General features: G+C 37.0%; 1 protein-coding gene across 1 annotated transcript in view; it reads right to left on the bottom strand.

Moving 5' to 3' along the window:
- The window catches only part of UBAC1 (UBA domain containing 1), a 37,858-nt gene that overhangs the window by 11,325 nt on the left and 8,400 nt on the right, over nt 1-18,133 (bottom strand). The window contains exons 2-8 of the mRNA XM_036749482.1: nt 15,845-15,965; nt 11,467-11,540; nt 8,235-8,342; nt 5,380-5,482; nt 4,855-4,963; nt 3,789-4,011; nt 1,560-1,646 (exon numbers count right to left, since the gene is read on the bottom strand). Of these exons, the coding sequence (XP_036605377.1) occupies nt 1,560-1,646; nt 3,789-4,011; nt 4,855-4,963; nt 5,380-5,482; nt 8,235-8,342; nt 11,467-11,540; nt 15,845-15,965 (825 nt within the window). The remainder of the gene's footprint in view (nt 1-1,559; nt 1,647-3,788; nt 4,012-4,854; nt 4,964-5,379; nt 5,483-8,234; nt 8,343-11,466; nt 11,541-15,844; nt 15,966-18,133) is intronic.

Genomic DNA, 18,133 nt, shown 5'->3' with positions numbered 1-18,133 from the left:
CCATCGCCACTTTCAGGTTCTTCCTCTATCAACAACACTCAGTAGCCATTGCTCTTCTGAGGTTCACTCAATGCGTGTCTATCACCCAATTAAAATTCTGGTAGCTATCATCTACTCACCTCCAGGACATTCCCTTTCCTTCCTCAATGAGTAGCTCATGATCTCTCCTTTCCAACACCTGCCCTCATACATACTGATACTCCCTAGTCCTCCACCCTACCTTAGCCAGTACAAATATAGTCATATCTTTGATCTTGCCATCACCTGCAACCATACTACTTTCATGTTCGTGAACTCTGAAAATCCCTTACCTTATCATAATCAATTGTCATTCAAGCTTTTCTTCCTTCTTATAACCCTAAACACTGTTTTTGTTTTCACCATGACCTCCAATCCCTTGGCCCCTCAGTTTTCTCTTAGGCCTTCACCCTTGCACTGGCTACATTCTCCTCTCTTCTCCATATTGACCCTTGGGTGAATTAATTCAACTCTACTCTGTCCTCTTCTCAAGTCTCTTCACCTTTTATTGTATCTGTGATTCTGCCCTGTGAAGCCTTAGTCTTAGATCACTCATACCATTCACTGCCTTTGCTCCTATAAATGTGCTGCTGAACAAAGCTGGAAAAAAATCCCCACAAAACTGTGATGATTGGGTTCACTACAAATTTATATTATATAATCTCAGCCGGGTCCTCATTATGGTGAAGCAATTCTTTTACACTTCTCTAAATGATCAATTAACTCACTCAACACAGTGGCTTTTCCAGATCTTTTCACATGAGGCTATTTGACTAAAGCTCTCTCCTTTCCTGTTCTTCATCTTACCTCACTCAGAGGCCTTCCACCTCTATCTCATCCTCACCTCAGACTCACATGAAGAAATGGTCTTCTTTCTGCCAACATACTACCTCCCATATGCACAAATGATCCCATTCTATCCTATCTTCTACAGAAAACTCTCCCCTCCAACATCTTCACCCTCTCACTTACCCTTCCTTGTTTACTGCTTATTTCCCTACTGTCTACAAATATGCCCATGTCTACCCAATCCCCCCAAAATCCTCACATCCATCACCAATAGCTATCATCCTACATCTCTTCTCCCTTTTGTGGCTAAACTCCTTATGAAGGCTGTCTATAATCAATGCCTCCACTTTCTTTACTGTCACTCTCTTAATTCTCTACAATCTGACTTTTGAACACATCATTTAACTAAAATTGCTCTCTCCAAAGTTATCAATGATCTCTTAATTGGCAAGTCTAAGGGTTTTTTCCCAATCTTCATTCTTTCTGATGTCTCATAAAATGCCAAGTATTATCATCCTGAGAAAAATTAATCCTAGGCATAAGGGATGACAAGTATAGAAGCAGGAAAAGACAGAATTAGAATGAAAAACAGAAGTAGGACAGTTTGGCTAGAGTAAAGAGTGGATATAGGGGAGTACTATTAAACAAGGGGAAAAGAAGTTAACCACACTCTTCAAATTAGGTTTAGAAGAATATGAAGTGAACAAAAATCTCCATTTCAACTGGAAATATTTCAACTATGTAGTACTCACTGCTGCATTTTGCTGGTTGTTGTTTACTTTCAGTGCATCTACCACTTCCTTTTCATCAAATCCCATCTCCATCAGAGCAATGACGGCCTAAACGAGAATTACACAACTCATTAAATACCATGCTCACTGAGAACAAGTCAGCAAATTCAATGAACAAGTCATCTGACATGAAACTACAGCACTTTTCTTTAATAGTATTTGAGCAGAAGGTGCTTCTTTTTAATTTAGTACCACTAGATTTACCACAATATGATTACTTTCCCTTATAACCTTACTGCAGTATGGATTGTGTAGTGACTATCCAAACAATCTTATAATGTATAATGATCTTACTAAATGAAGATAGGAAATATCAGTATAGAATCCTCAATGTTACAACCAGAAAGGACGTAAGACACAGTCTAATTCAACTCACTCATTGTAGCTGGATAGGCAGTCAACAAGCATTTATTAAGCACTTCTGTGCTAGGCAATGTGCTAAGTGGAGACACAAAGAAAGACAGAGGCACAAATAAGGTGGCTGTGACCCTGAGAGGGGAATTAATTTGTCTAAGGTCAGACAGATAGAGCCAGGGACAGAACTCAGGTTTCCTGAGTCATGGTCCAGTGTTACTACCACTGTGCCATGATGTCTCCTTCACTCAGTAATCTAGGAAAAGATCAGAAAGAAAAGTTTCTTTCCTGCTAAGATTAAACATCAATGACGAAACTTTTCAGCAACCATAGGTGTGATCACACTATATTTCCAGAACTATTTTGCTATAAAACATGAAGAATCTGTATTTTAGAGTGATCTTTGCTAAATAAAAGCATAGGACCATTTAAAAATAAGATTTAGAGCCAGGAGGACCCTCAAAGAATATTAGACATACAAGGGACATTAAGAGAACATCTAATCCAATCCCTCTATTTTAAAAATAAGGAATGTAAGGTACAGGGCATGGAACATGGTAAGCACTTAATAAATACTTTATCCATCATGAAGGTAAAGTAACTTGTCCCAAATCATAGTTAGTCAGTGGAAGAACTGGAACTGGCAAAGTCATTTTTGAATACATCTAGACTAATTCTAAACTCATGCATTTTTTAGTAACATAGCTACACTATTTTGGAGTACATGGCTATTACTTGTTACAACTGTGATGGACTAATCAAGGAGGAAAAGATTTTTCAGCTATCTTATATTTTTAACATCACCGTTAAAGAAGAAAATACTTAACACATTTCAAATAGCTACCAGAATGATGTAAAGGAAAAGTCTTTTTAGGCAGCTTTAGGTTGTGTAGTATTAAGTATACTGATAATATTAAGCAATTTGAGAATAGTAATAATGATTAAGATGATGATGATAGCTAGCATTTATAGAGTGATTCCTATGCGCCAGGAACTGTGCTAAGCATTTAATAATGATTATCTCGTTTGATCCTCATAACGACCCTGGGAGGTAGGTGCTATTATTATCTCCATTTCACAGATAAGGATACTGAGGTAAACAACAGAGGTTAAGTGACTTGACCAGGGTTGCTTAGTAGCTGTCTGAGACCAAATTTGAATTCAGTTCTCCAGACTCAGCTCTCCATCTACTGTACCATATAGCTGCCCCAGAATAAAACTAGAATAAAACAGCTAAGTTAGGCCAAAATAATGCACAGAGGTAAAATAAGGCTAGCTCAATAAAATATAATTGAGGGTAAAGTCAAGTCTCAAAGATTAGAGCCTCTGAAACTGTCACAAGCAAAAAGACGGTAAATTAGTTTTAATAATTTCCTTTCTCCTCTACTAACAAATCAATTATTCTATTTGATTGGATAACACAAGGCACTAAGGCATAAGGCTACACACAACAGCTGGCCTACAGCTCTGAATATGAAGAGAAAAACACAAATTCATAGTGTAGCCTCTTTGCTTCAACCTATTACTTATGACCAAATGGCATTTTTATTATTGCATAAGAATTGTGCATCAATACATTATTTTATGACTTCAAATGTCAGGTTTCTAAAAAAAAAAAAATCATAGGAATTCAAGCTTAAATGAATCTGGTCTGTTTGGATGTTAGGCCATAAAATCATTTCATAGGGCATTACTCCTTTTTTCCAAAAGCAGAAACTAACCTAGGTTAACTATCAAGTGCCAAACATTCTCCCATAAGCATATAAGTAACTAATATCCTGAAGAGCAAGATAAAATAAAACTTTCATTTAGAAGTTGATATCAAATATAACATACTCGTGGATCTGGCCGAAATTCTCTTTTCCTACGGATCTTCTTGAAAATTTCTGTTAGCTCATCCTTGACTTCCTCCCCTTCTGTACTAGGTCCACCAGAAGCTTGAGAGGAGGAGGCAGAAGCACCTGCAGCTTCTAATGAAGCCTGACCGGGAAGAGGCGTATCCACAGTTGGATCTTCTGCATGTTCTATCAACCACTCCATGGCTTGTGTAACTGACATGCTGTAAAATAACAAAAGTTTCTCTGAAACATCAAGAAGTTAATTGCTGAAGTCTCAGTGAATTTCTTAATTTTCTTTCAAAGCCCTGGAAGGGACTTTTTATTTCTTTTCAACAACTCTAATAATGTTAACTGGAATTATCCTTATATTTACAATTTTAAAAGTATTTAGAAGTAAATTTAGAGATGCAATGTCACAAGCCTTAGTTTTCCAGGATATTTGCTAATGTCTGTCTTAGCCACTACAATGCACAAATCACTTTTAATTTGAAGATTATGAAAGAAATTTAAAAATAAAACATTCTAAAGCAGTGGTTATAACTTTGTAATCAAACAAGAGAGTATACAACACAGGTTTATGTTCGAGAGAGGAAGAAACAGTCCATGGACTATTCTTTGGTTTGTAAGTTGCTTTTATTTTAAATGTGCACATGAAGAGGGAATTAACCTCAAAACAGAAGACTTGAGAATAACAAAGATAGACAATTTTGAGTTGTTGCTATCACACATACACACCCCACACAAACGCTTACATGCATATGGGGGAAATAAAAGAATAGATGACAAAATTTTCCGACTGTTTTAGACTTAAATTCAACTATCTTTACCAAAAAAATTAAAAAGTTTTGGTACCCCTTTCTCTTATGACCCTTATGAGTATAGATAAAACAAGCTGGTGTACATAATTTACCACACTAAGATATCTGAGCTCTTCCTTGAATTTTTTTGTGATGCAAAACAGTTTAAAATCCATGTATTCAAATTTACCCCTTAAAATGGTAGATGGAGAGAAAGGGTCAGGGGAGGAGAAAAACTCTTTCTTTGACATTTATAAAAATACATACTGATTGAGACGAAGTGCTTTCACAGCTCTGTTCTCAGGGAAGCCCATTTCTGTAAGCTGTCTTAAAGCCACTTCATCCACTCGGTCATCATCATCCTCATCCAACATTGCTATCAGCAAAACAGAAAAAAAGTGTGACACAGTGTGAGTAAAATAGGAAATTCCATCTATGCGAACATTATGATCACACAGATGAAATTTACGTTGCCTATGTACATTTTAGATTTAGACAAGACATCTAGGTAACTTGAACATGTCTAAAAGGCACAATGATGTTGATTAATGCGATATCGTTAATTAATGCAGCATATGATAAATGACAAAGGAATAAATACATATCTAGAGAGAGACAGAGACAGACACAGAGAGAGCAATCTTTTTTCTGCCAGTTTACCTACTATGGGTCACAATCAACTGATAAAAAAAAACAGCACGAGGAAATAACATGTTCATTCAATTATTGTACATATAACCATTTTTATTAGGTCATATAGTATCATAAAATAAATCTGGGGTGTGATCATACCATTTGCTTTTTTAAATAATTCAACTGCATCTGGGTTCAGTGCTAACAATTTCTGTGCCACCTCTATAAGTGAAACCAAGATCTTCCTGAGTTCTGTCTGGAACTGCAATAAAAGAAAAAAGTAAATGATTTCTGCAAGACTCCAAAGGACTGAAATAGGTTGATAGCACCGTTATTTTATACTAGGATTTTCATCTATAAAAAGGCTATTTCATTTATTTGAGCTATCAGGTTCAAGTCATCAAAATTATGTTGCTATTTTACATCAAACAGACCAAAATCTATTGGGGTGAGGGGGAGGGGAGAAGGTGTTTGTTTCTCTTATTCTTATACTCAAAAGGAGATGAAATGACATATGAAAATTAGCTAAGTAGTTCAAATATAATCAAATCCTTATTATTTAAATCAGCATGTGCTAATATAGTCTGGAATCTCTAGTGACCCACGAATCTTTCTGGATAATAACACAAGTCTAAAAGCACAAAGTGACGGTAGCTGGTTGCTAAATATATTGAACAAACCTAGCTTTGCTTCATTTAATAAACACAACATTATGCTAACTGGTTGCTAAGTATTCTGCACATCTCCTCTTTTGCTTCATTTAATAAGAGAAACAGACTTCCCTTAATTTGATGGATCAAACATACACAGATTTCTAATTTCAGCCTTACTAAAATAATGACTTCTCTGAATATTGTCTGCTATAGCAAATGGGTTTTCTAAATTAGAAGGAAGTAATTGTTGGCAATACAGTAGGAAGTCCATTGTAACATGGTTATTATAGGGATTTGATATAGCAGAGACTAAATTATATTAACTTTTCCCCCAAATCCCCAACATCCTACCCCACCCCCACCATGAACTACTGCCTTTCTTTGTATCCCTAGCACACAGCATAGTGCCTGGCACATAGCATGCACTTAAATGGTATCTGACTGACTGACATATAGGAGAACTCCAGAAGAACACAGATTAGATGTGGCCTTGAGGCTGCAGGTTCCTCACCCAACATAGACTTGAAAATGAGTTTTATCCCCTAATAATGTAACAAAGGAGTTCTACTATACTTCATGAACTTGGACAACAAAGAGCTTGGAATCATCAGGTTCAATGGAACAGAATAATTCATCAAGAATACATCAGGCAGGCAAACATACACACTGGCCTCTTTAGAACAATTATGATATCTTGATTAGAAAAGGAATATTCAGACAAATCTTAAGAAAAGTATTTTCTATGTGCTTGAGGGAGGAAGAAAGACTCATACCACCAATGTTATGTTAATGAAAATGGAAAGAACTTTCCCATCCATTAATTCCCATCCTATGTGACCTGCTTGAGTCACATGAATCTGAGTCACATAAGCCCGTGGTGGAAGGAGCTTGTTGAATGGGTGGAGCAGAAAGGGGTGGAACAGGAAGTTAGAGTGTCAGAGCTGGGCGAGAGATAGACAGACGGATTTGGAACTTGGAGAGTGATTTTGCTTAAGGGAGCTTGTTTGTGAGGAGGCCCTAATGGAGGGAAGGCTTAGGGATGGCAGTGCCCCTGCATTGGTAATGTGTATAGACTTCTTGGTTACTATGATGGATTTGGTTTTCTGGTGTTGGAATAAATATTTTGGTTTTGTCTTCCATGGAGAGAGTCTGTTATATTCTGCGATTCAGAAACAGGCGTCATATTCATAGCAGCCACTGTGGGTATTGCGTTGGCGCTATACACCATATAGTTCAGCTGTTTTTACCAATCTGAGTCAGACACACAGAAGATAATCAAAATAGCTGCTATTCAGTCTCAATGCATAAAACTCAATACCTTAGTTTGGGTTGTATCCAAATTAACTTGAGACCAACATCTTGAAATCACTTGAAGCTTTGGGGACCAAAATCTTCTACATAAAATGACTCAAAATTAAGTTATTTGAAAAAATCTGTATAAAAGCAGTATTTATAACATGTGAGGGAGAAGTATAGTGTCCAGAAAAAGGAAGAAAATATTGCTACTGTGCTCCCTACCCTCATCAGACCATTCCTACAGTATACATTCAGTTTTGTATGTCATATTTTAAGAGGAATTTTGAAAAGGATGGCCTACTAACAGACAAATATGTACCTGCCACCTGAGGACCAATATAAGTGAAATTCAAAGAGGTTCATCACTATAGAGTTGGCAATCAGGTGATTCATTTGTTGGGCCACTGAAACTCATAAAGACTCTCTACTAAGCTAAGATACTAGTCCACATCAGTGGAAGGATTATTCATATTGATGAATTCATTGATCCCTGAAGCACTGAATTAAGCACTGAAAACCAGAGCATGTCCAGAGGTAAATAAGATAAACAAGGGACCAAAATAATTTTATATGAGAAATATTTGAGGGGATACTGAGACAGTGAGCCTGCAGAAAGAAGACTTATGAGGAAATATGATCATTGTCTTTAGCTATCTGAAGAGCTATCATGTGAAAGTAGGATTGCTTCTGTATGGTTCCAGATGGCAGAATGAGTTATCAGTAGCGGGAAAATAAAGAAAAGTAAATTTTACTGCAAAATCAGGAAGAACTTTCGGGTAATTAAGAGTTGTTTAAAAAGTAAAAAGTGAATTCCTCATCATTGGAAGAGTTCAGCAGAGTCTAGAAGCCTACCGAATGGAGTTGTGGAAACAGATTCATACTTAGGATAGTAAAAGATTAGACTAGATGACCTCTAAGGTCTCTTCCAACACTAAGATTTTACAATTCTATGGAATCGTCAGTATATTCATGCAGTATCTTACTCTCCAGTCCAACTTTCAAAGAACCTTTTTCCACCTGTTAACTCAAAATGTGTCAAATGAGGTTATGTCTTCAAATACTCACGTCTCTCATGCTGTGATGGGCCACGGTCCTGTCTACACTGTGGGAGGGAATATTTGCTGTCGCTTTGAGAATAGCATCTTTATCTGGAGCTTTCTGTTCTTGTTTTTTCTACAGAGAATTAAGAAACTTAGTAACATAAAACAGAACCATGAAGGAAGGAAAATAAATAAATTTAATAAATGTCTGACAAAGCTTAGAAATTAAACTGCCTGGCACATCAACAAATTCAATTTTCTTTAAGACAGATGGGTCCAAATAAGAATTTTCAAATTAATTCTTTGCACTGCTTAGTCACAAAAATATACCAGGGACATATTATTTAGGACATGGAAAAATGTGATGTCTTAAACTGATTAATGTGACTAGAAATGAGGAATGAGATAGAGTGAAAAATTAGCTCAAACTCATAGCTCTGACTAGGTGGCATAATTCTTGGAGCCCTAATCATTTGTAACTGGGAATATGGATATGTCAATTTTGGGAAGAGGTATACATAATAACACCACCTTATATTTACATAGCCCCTTACAGGTTACAAAATGCTTTATATACATTACCTCGTAATAGTCCTGTGGAGTACAGTGCAAGTACGCAAGGTGAGGAAAATGATGCTCAGAGAAGCTATGTCACTTGTCTAATGTTACAAAATTACTCTATGGTACAATGGGGACTGAAAACTAAGTTGTTTGAGTCCAACTCCAGTGTTCTTTCTATCACACCACCCTGCCTCTCTTAACCTTATAGATTTATACTCCTTTCTCCTCTACAACTACAACTTTATGATGGGCCATAGAATTTTACATCTTTCATAAAATGTCAAACATACTTCAATGAATTTGTGGTCTCATGTATTTCTTCCATAAATGCAGCTCACAACCCACCCATATCTCATCTTGGGCAGTTTCTACCCATATTCCTGCAAAGGTTATACATAAAATAGCTAATGAATATGCAGGTCAACTCTCTTTAGGTTAGGGATTCTTAACCTGAGGCCTTTGAACTTTAAAAAATTGATATCTAGGTTTTAATATAATTGGTTTCCTTTGTAATCCTATTTTATTCACTTAAACATATTATTCTTAAAATGGGTCCAGACAGTCACAGAGGTTCATGATACAAAAAAGTCAAGAAGATCTAGGGCTTTTTAACATACATTGTGTATCCTAGTACAACCCCTAGATGAACATATGATGAAAATGCTAGCTAATTTAATTCTACTTTCCTATGCATTTCCGGTTATGTGAGATTCCTTAAGGTCTATATGCTAAAGATGAAGACTAAAAACAAATAGAACTTGAATAATATAGAGCTAAATAGAAGTCAGATAAATAGTAACAGAACAGAAAATTTGCCTGGTATGTATTAGACACAGGGCCTTTAAGGCTGCATAGTAACAGGAAAGACAGCTTGGCCAATGCTCAAAAATGTAACCTGAGAACTGACTTTTTCCTTCAGCAATTCTCATCAACAGAGAGTAGAAAGGCTTATATGTGTTTTGGAGACATGGAAGGCAATAGTTTGGCTGATTCAATGTGTGTGCTGGAGGCCAGGTGTAATTAAAGATAAGAGGTCACACAGTGGCCCAAAGCCACTCCCTCACAATTTGGCCCAACTGGAGATGGTAAGGCAGCTTGACATCTTAAAATAACTTTCAGTGTATTGAGTACATGAGCATAGCCCTCTCAATTCTGTCTTAAAATAGTTTGGCTTTACACTTCTCTAGGGGATGATCACTTTCTCTAATCCGTTACAAAGCTTTCTCTACAAACATTAAGCCATGAAGGATAAGTTAAATTTTTTTTTTAATTTCAAGAGACCTGGGTTAAATAAATACACATAAATATACTATGAGGGAACCAAGATTTTTACCTTCTAAGATAGCTCTTCCTGAATGGCCACATGCCTAGACTCTTGTGCAACAGCAATATGAAACTATATTTTACTGTTATGCAATTTAGGCTTTGTAGCTAATCCTGGAGAACTAGTAGTTTGTTTGTTTTTTGGGAGGGTGGTTTTCTTTTGCATCCAGTTTTATTTTATATTTCACTGAAAGTCTATCATTAGATACCAAACTAAGGAAATATATGAACTACAGATCAAATCTCACTGATGAAGTAGAAGATTAGATTGTTTTCAGATTCAAATATCATCTCTGACACTTAGGATGGCTTTAGGGAAGTCATAGATCCTTTCTTTTAGTCACTGCATCACTTACCAGCAAGCTTGCAGAGTAGGAAAAAAAAAGAAGGAAAGTAAACTCAAAGTAGTTTAGTTTGTTGTTTCATAGGTGCTCCAGGAGAGGGAAGAAGAAGGTTAGCAAGATTTTTGGGCTTGGAGTCATAATACCTGGGATTCTAGTCTTACAAGGAGGTACAGTGAAAAGAACACTAAATTTGATGTCAGAGAACCTGAGTTTGAATCCTGGCCCTGCTACATACTGCTTAAACTACCTTAATTAAATCACATCATTAATTGGGTCTTGTCTGTAAAATGAAGGGGGAGAACTAGATGACCTTTAAGCTCCCTTCCAGCTTTAAACCTATGATTAAACTAAGCCACAATTCTGATCACAGGATAATTTGATTGTATAAAAAACATACTAATAAAAATCACATCTCTATTCTGCAACTTAAGATGAAAGAAGAGTGACGTCTAATAACTGCATAATCAGTTAGTGAAAAGATGAGTTCTTAACAAAGTAGGGGACAGAGACAATATCATGAAATACCACTTTCCTCACTCAGGCTCTTTTTTATGCTAGATTTTTTAATTGATATATGGGAAGTAATTAGGGGAGTTGCACTACAGTTGAGCTCTTCCAGATGATTTGTGCTTTTCCATCAGGGCTGATGCAGATGTCTGAGGTATAGAAGATGGATAATTTTAGCTTACTGGTAGCATGAAGCAACTTCGAAGAGCTCAACAATAGCAGAGATCACCTGCCCTCTCTCCTTCCTTACAGAAGGCACAACCAGGTCACAGAGCATGTCTATTATGTGTCCAGAGATGAAAAAATTAATTTGTTGACAAGATCAGGGAATACAGAAAAAGTTATATAACCATAACAACAAAACACTATATTGATAATCTGCTGGAACCTGAAAATAGCTTTATTATTCAGATTATTGCTCTGCAATGGTATTAACAACAACAGAATTTATCTTAACCTGTAAACATCCTCAGGCACTAAGATTTGAAATTAACCAGCAAGTATTTATTATCTGAAACTAACCTTTTCCTCAGCTGAGACATCAGTCATCTTTGGAGGAGGAGGAGGAGCTCGTTTTTTTACCAATAGTAACACATCTAAAAGAAAATTATATTTGTCAACAAAATTATAAAAAATTGTATATACATAAAATGTACCTGTGCTCATTAAAGTGCTGCACTGCCTGGATGAAAAGGCCTGGGGGTTCTCCTTTCTAAACCAAGGAGTCTATGGAAACATTCTTCTATTATTTACATAAGACTAATTATACTATGTTCATGTATACAACCACATGCAAACTGTGAAAAGTAGCACAAGAGAACTTAGTTAACAAAAGTTTTAATAAAAATTATGACACAGGATTCAGGCAGTGTTTCACTACAAGCTATTGAGTATATTATCTCTATGACACTGGTGAAAGTGAGGACTAGCTGGGATTTGCACAGTGGCAAAAATTTGGTGGATTTACTGATTCTGAGAACTATCTGAAAGACTGTTAGAACCAATCAATAACATATTTTATTAAGAGCCTACTTTGTGTCTAACATTGTGCTGGGAACCTTGGATACAAATATAAAGAATGAAATAATATACACTTTTAAGGAGCTTACATTCTAATAGGAGAAACAGATACAAATATTTTGCTGTTCAGTCATTTCAGTAGCGTTCAACTCTTCTTTCCTGGCAAAGATACTAGAGTGGCTTACTATTTCCTTTTCCAGCTCATTTTACAGATGAGAAAACCGAGGCAAACAGGGTTAAGGGACTTCCCCAGGGTCACACAGCTAATAAGTGTCTGAGGTCCCATTTGAACTCAGGAAGATGAGCCTTCCTGACTCCAGGAACAGCACTCTATCCACCGTGTCACCTAGCTGCCCACAAATACAAATATTAAGTATGTAAGAAATAAAAAGTTAAACACAAGAGAGTTTGGGAGGGAGGGCACTAAAAGTTGGGGGAAATCAGGAAACACTTCATAAGATGTCTGAGTTGTTGTCTTCAGAGAACAGTGTGATTTTGTGAGGTGGAAGTGAGTGACAACTCATTTTAGGCAGGAGGAGATAGTCAGAATAAAGGCAGACATGAGAGACAGTGTCATGTGTGAGGAACAGAGTGACAGCCAGTTTGCCAGGATCACAGAGTTCAGAGGTGGGAGTAATGCACATGAGATTGGAAAGGTGGGATGGGAACAGGCTGTGAAGAGTTTTAAAAGTTTAACAGAAGAGTTTATCTTTTATTCTAAAGACAACAGGAAGCAATTGAAATTTACTGAATAAGGGAATGACAGATTTTCACTTAGGGAAAATTACTTTAGCAACAGCGTGTAGGATGGACTGAAACATGGAGAGACTGGAGGCAGAGAAGCCAATTAGGAGGGCATTGCAATAATCAAGGAGAGAGACAATAAGAGGCTGAATTAAAGTGGCAGCTGTGTGAATAGAGAGAAGGGGTCAGATATAAGAAATGCTATGAAGGTACAAAAGGCAAGACTTGGTAACTGACTGGATGTGTGGAGTGAAGGAGAGTAAGGAGTCAAGGAGAACACTACTGCTGAGAACCCAGGAGACTGGAAGAATTGTGGTGACTTCAGTAGAAATAGAGAAGTTTAAAATAGGGGTGAGTTTTAATGAATTCTGGTTTTAGACATATTGGGTTTGGGAGGTCTCTGGGACACCCAGTTTGAAATGTCCAATTGGCAATTTGCACTTTGTGATAAGGAGTTGAAGCTTAGGAGAGACTGGGATGAATATATAGCTCTTTTAATAATCTGCAAAAAGATGATAACTTAATCTCCAGGAGAGGATGAAGCCATTAAAAGAGAAAAAGAGAAGAGGACCTAGGACAGAGTTTTGGGAACACTCAGTTAAGAAGTGTGATATGGATGTCAAACCAGCAAAGGAGATGGAGGAGTAGACAGGTAGGAGGAGAACCAGGACAAGGTAGTATCACAAAAATCTAGAGGAGAGATTATACAGGAGGCTCTCCTCTGGCAGTCAACCACATACAGCAGACAGATGGAGAAGGATGAAAACTGAGAAAAGACCATCAGATCTGGCAATTAGGAGATCACTGGTACCTTTGGAGAGAGCAGTTCCAGTTGAATGATGAAGCTGGAAGCCAAATTGTAGAAAGTTGAGGAGTGAAAGGAGAGGAAGTGGAGGCAGTGAACACAGATACCTTTTTCTAGGAGTTTGGCTAAGAAATAGAGAAGAGATGTAGGGTAATAGTTTGAGAGGAAGATAAGCTCTAATAAAGGTTTTTTACAGTGAGGTTACACTTGGTCATGTTTGAAGGAAGTTAAGAAACCACTGGATAGGGAGAGGTTGAAGATTCGTATGAGAAAGGGGATGATTGAATTTCAGTCTGTTAGAGAAAATAGGATGGTGTAGGAGCTGGCCTTTGCAAAGAAAAGAGCCACTTCATTATGAGATGGGGGTGATGTCAAGGAGTTTTAAGGTGAGGAGAATGGGCAAAGATGGAGCTCACATCAAATGGCCTCAATATTCTCAGTAAAGTAAGAGGTGAGGTCTTCAGTTGAAAGAGGATGACGAAGCGAGAGCAGTAGGAGGCATAAGGAGAGGTTTGGAATAGCTTTTATGGAGAATGAGATAGGGAACCAATTAGAAAGGAGTAAAAGGATTGTTGTGATGCAGTGAGGGCCAGGTGAAGCTGATACTGAATTTATAATGTGCCCAGTCAATGTGGTTTTGTGAATTCCTCTAGCTCTCTGTTTAGGGGGTGGATGGTGGAAATGATCCAAGAACTGAGGCTTGGCAAGATTTGAGTCGCTTTAGGACAAGAAACAAGGGATTTGAGAGTAAAGTGTAGAAATGAATTGATCAACTATAAGGTCTGAAAAGGGAGGAAAGTGAAAACAGAGCAGGCTAATGGCTTGAGAACTTATTGAAGGATGAAGGATTGAAGGTCTCAATGAAAGTAAAGAGAAGGGTCAGAAGGGGTGAGGCACAGGGAGAGATGGAATGATAGGTCAGAGTTAGATACAGGCATGTCAGAATTTTGATAAAAGAAGTGAAATACATCATCATCATCATCATCATCATACTTAGCGTTTATAGAGCACATTAAGGTTTGCAAATTGCTTTACAAATATCTCATTTTATACAGAAGAGAAAACTGAGGCAGAGAGATTAAGTGATTTGCCCAAGGTCACACAGCTAGTAAATGTCTGGGGCTGGATTTAAACCCAGGTCTTCCTGATTCTAGGCCCAGCACTCCATGGGTTGATCATAACCATTCCTATGCATGAGGAGGCCTTAAATGTAATTTAGTACAATTATTTCATTTTCCAGATTAGGGAACTGAGGCGCAGACAGTTTAAGTGATTTTCCCAAGGTTTTATAGGTAGTGAATAGTAGAGGTGAAATGTGAACCAAGATATTCTGGCTCTAAATCCAAGGGTCTTTCCATGCTGCCTCCCTAAGATTAGCATACACATGTATGTACATACATATGTACGTATGTATCTAGAGGGTAGTCTTATCTAAATCTCAAACAGAACTTACATATAATAGTTGCTTAAGAGGGGCTTATTTCAATTATCTCTCAAACACACACATATAACTATCGCTATATGTAGTTAAGGCTGTGGCATGGAGATGATGTTGGGCTCTAAAAGACAGAGTACAAGCCTACCAGGTCTTAGAAAAATGAAAAGGCTTTTGGTCTGAACGCAGCAATGTCCAATATGTCTGATGTTCAAGGATCAACTCAGTTAAGTTTATAGAGTCACCGGATAATAGAATTTTTCAGCCGCATAAACTCAAGAAAAACATATACCAAGGCAATAATCTGTTTTGGTGGAGGACGTACACACAGTGAGACCACAGATTATTTTGAATTATGAAAAGATACCCCCCTATATACACACATACACACACACACTCACTTTTCTGTTATACTTAGGGCATAACAACATGTATATAGTTTTATAGACATTTAACTTTAACATGTGAACCATATAATGTTAGTGCTATATGGAACTTTAGAGCTCTAGTCTCATATAATTTATGACTAAATTACTGCCACATGTAAATTAAAAGGTGGTTGATATAAAAATGACCCCTCTTCCAGTTATAATTATCAAGTTAACCAAACCTGCAGAAGCTCTTTCTGTGGATTATATTTTGCTTTGAAAAATAATTAAACTCATAAAACTTAAGTGTTAAATATCTATTGTTCAGTTTATATTTCTATCATTTTACACAAATACTTTAGAAAGCAAACAAAAATACTTTTAAATTCAGATCAGCAGGTTTTTTTTTTTTTGCTTTTTCATTCTGATTCTCAGTAGTGAGAATTAACACAAAGCAAATTAATAAAATATCAAATTTCTGTGTTTATATAGTGGTACTGGTATAATGTGCTTAATCAACTATCTTACCTTTATCTTGAATGTTTTCTTCTAAGATAGTTTTGGTGTCTGTCAGGACCCTCTCTGAAGCAGCATGTATTAATTTATGATGTGTTACACTTTTGGGATCTTCTAAGTTCCCATGTACGCACTAGAAAAAAAATAATAAAATACAGACCAAGAGAATCAGAAATAACCAAGCTACTGCTCTAATCATTGTGGTAATAAAATACAATTCTAGACATGCTCTAAGTCAACATTTACTAGTTGTCCTTTCTAGATTATAGATGACTGTTTAGAGTTAATTTTAATAAGTACTGAAGAAACAAAAGCATTTTTTTTGGTACCAGTTCTGACAAGGGAAAACAACCCAGGTAACTAGACTTCCCAGTAGCTGCTCTGCCATGAGGTCTTACCTGGCTCTTTTGTTGCCCCTCCTATCAACACATTCAGCTCTATACTATATGGACCATTTTAGCAATGCAGCACAACTTCTACTTTTATAAAGTGCCTATGAATTAAGAGAGAGACTGATGTGTTTGAAAGGGCTTCTGGCAGCAGCCACTGCCTTCTAGTCCATTCATTCAACTGCCTTGTCTTCCTGAATGTAATAATGTATGTGAGAGACTCAAAATCCTATCACATATGAACCAGTTGAAATTAGGGTGCTAAGCTTGAAGAGAAGATTTAAGGGGATAATGACAGCCATTAGAAGTGGTATGATATACTAGAAAAAGCACTAGATTTGGAATCGAAGAAGTGGGTTCAAATTTGACTCTCTTTACTTATTATTATCAGGCAATGGGACAAGTAATAACATCTTTCTAAGCTTGTTTCCTCTTATGTAAAAAAAAAAAAACAAACAGAGGAGCAGACTAAATTATCTCTAAAGTCCCCTTCTAGCTCTACTATGATTCTCAGGCTTTCAACTTGGAGTCCTCAGCAATTTCCACTGACCCAATGAAGTACTAAAATACATGTAAACTTTTATGTATGTTTTTTTTTCAAGGGTTGGAGGTAGGGAGTGGGGAAGGTACTGTAAATCTGTGATTTCATTCATTCATTCATTCATCCAATCAACAAGCATTTATTAAATATTTACCATGTGCCAGGCATTACTAGGCACTGGAAATAAAAAAGAAAGTAAAAATGTAATCCCTGCTTGCAAGGAGCTCGAATTATAATGGAAGAGACAGCAAGCACCTAATAACATATACACAAGATATATACAGTGTAAATGAAAGGTAATCTTAGAGGGAAGGTACTAGCAGCAAGGAGGACCAGGAAAGGCCTCCTGTGGAAGAGGTTAAGCTGAGTCTTGAAGGAAGCCACAGACAGCTAGAAGTGAGAGGTGAGTAAGGAGAACATTCCAGGCATGAGTAACAGCCAGTGCAAATGTGTACCTATTTTCTCATAATCTCCTCCAGCATCTGTCATCATTTTTCTTTTCTGCCATGTTAGCCAATCTGGCGAGTGTGAGGTGGTACCTCAGAGTTGTTTTAATTTGTATTTCTCAAATTATTGGTGATTTAGAGTTTTTCAAATGGTTATTGACAGTTTTGAATTCTTCCTCTGAAAACTGCCTGGTTCATATCCTTTGATTGTTTATCATTTGGGGAATTGCTCTTATTTTTGTAGATTTGACTCAGTTTTCTATATATCTTAGAATACATATCTTCAAAGAAACTTACAGCTAGTGTAAATGCAAGAGTCAGTACAGTGAGGAATAGCAATGTGTGAGGAGTAGCAAAGTCAATGTAGCTGGACTATAAAGTGCAGTGAAAGGATTGAAATGTAAGAAGCCTAGAAAGGTAGAAAAGGACAAGGCTGTAAAGGGCTTTAAATGCCAAAGATTTCATACTAGATCCCTGAGATAATAGGGAGCCACCCTAGCTTATTGAATAGAAGAGTTGTACCTTGTTGTTGTACCTGTGCTTTAGGAAGATCACTTTGGTAACCAAGTGGAGGACGGATTGGAAGGGGAGGGAGTTGAAGCAGAAATACCAATTAGAAGGCTAATGTACTAGTACATGGGTGATGGCTATGTGAATGGAGGGAAGGGAGTATATATGAGACATGTTATAGAGGTTAAAAAAGGCAAGATCTGTTTTGTTTTGATATGTAGGGTGTGTGAGAACGTGGAATGAAGGATGACAGAAGACACCAGCCTGTGTGACTAGGAGGACAGCTGCACTTTCAAAAGTAATAGAAAAGTTGAGATGAGGAGAGGGATTTCATCAGTGTAAGATACTCCCAGTACGAAAACTCTTTTTACCATTGCAGATCAGCAACTTGGTTGTCTGGGACAGAGATAGGTGA

The sequence above is a fragment of the Trichosurus vulpecula genome, chromosome 3 (genome assembly GCF_011100635.1).
Source record: "Trichosurus vulpecula isolate mTriVul1 chromosome 3, mTriVul1.pri, whole genome shotgun sequence".
Lineage (NCBI taxonomy): Eukaryota > Metazoa > Chordata > Mammalia > Diprotodontia > Phalangeridae > Trichosurus > Trichosurus vulpecula.
The sequence above is the reverse complement of the archived record's forward strand: the minus strand, read 5'-3'. Positions and strand labels throughout refer to the sequence as shown.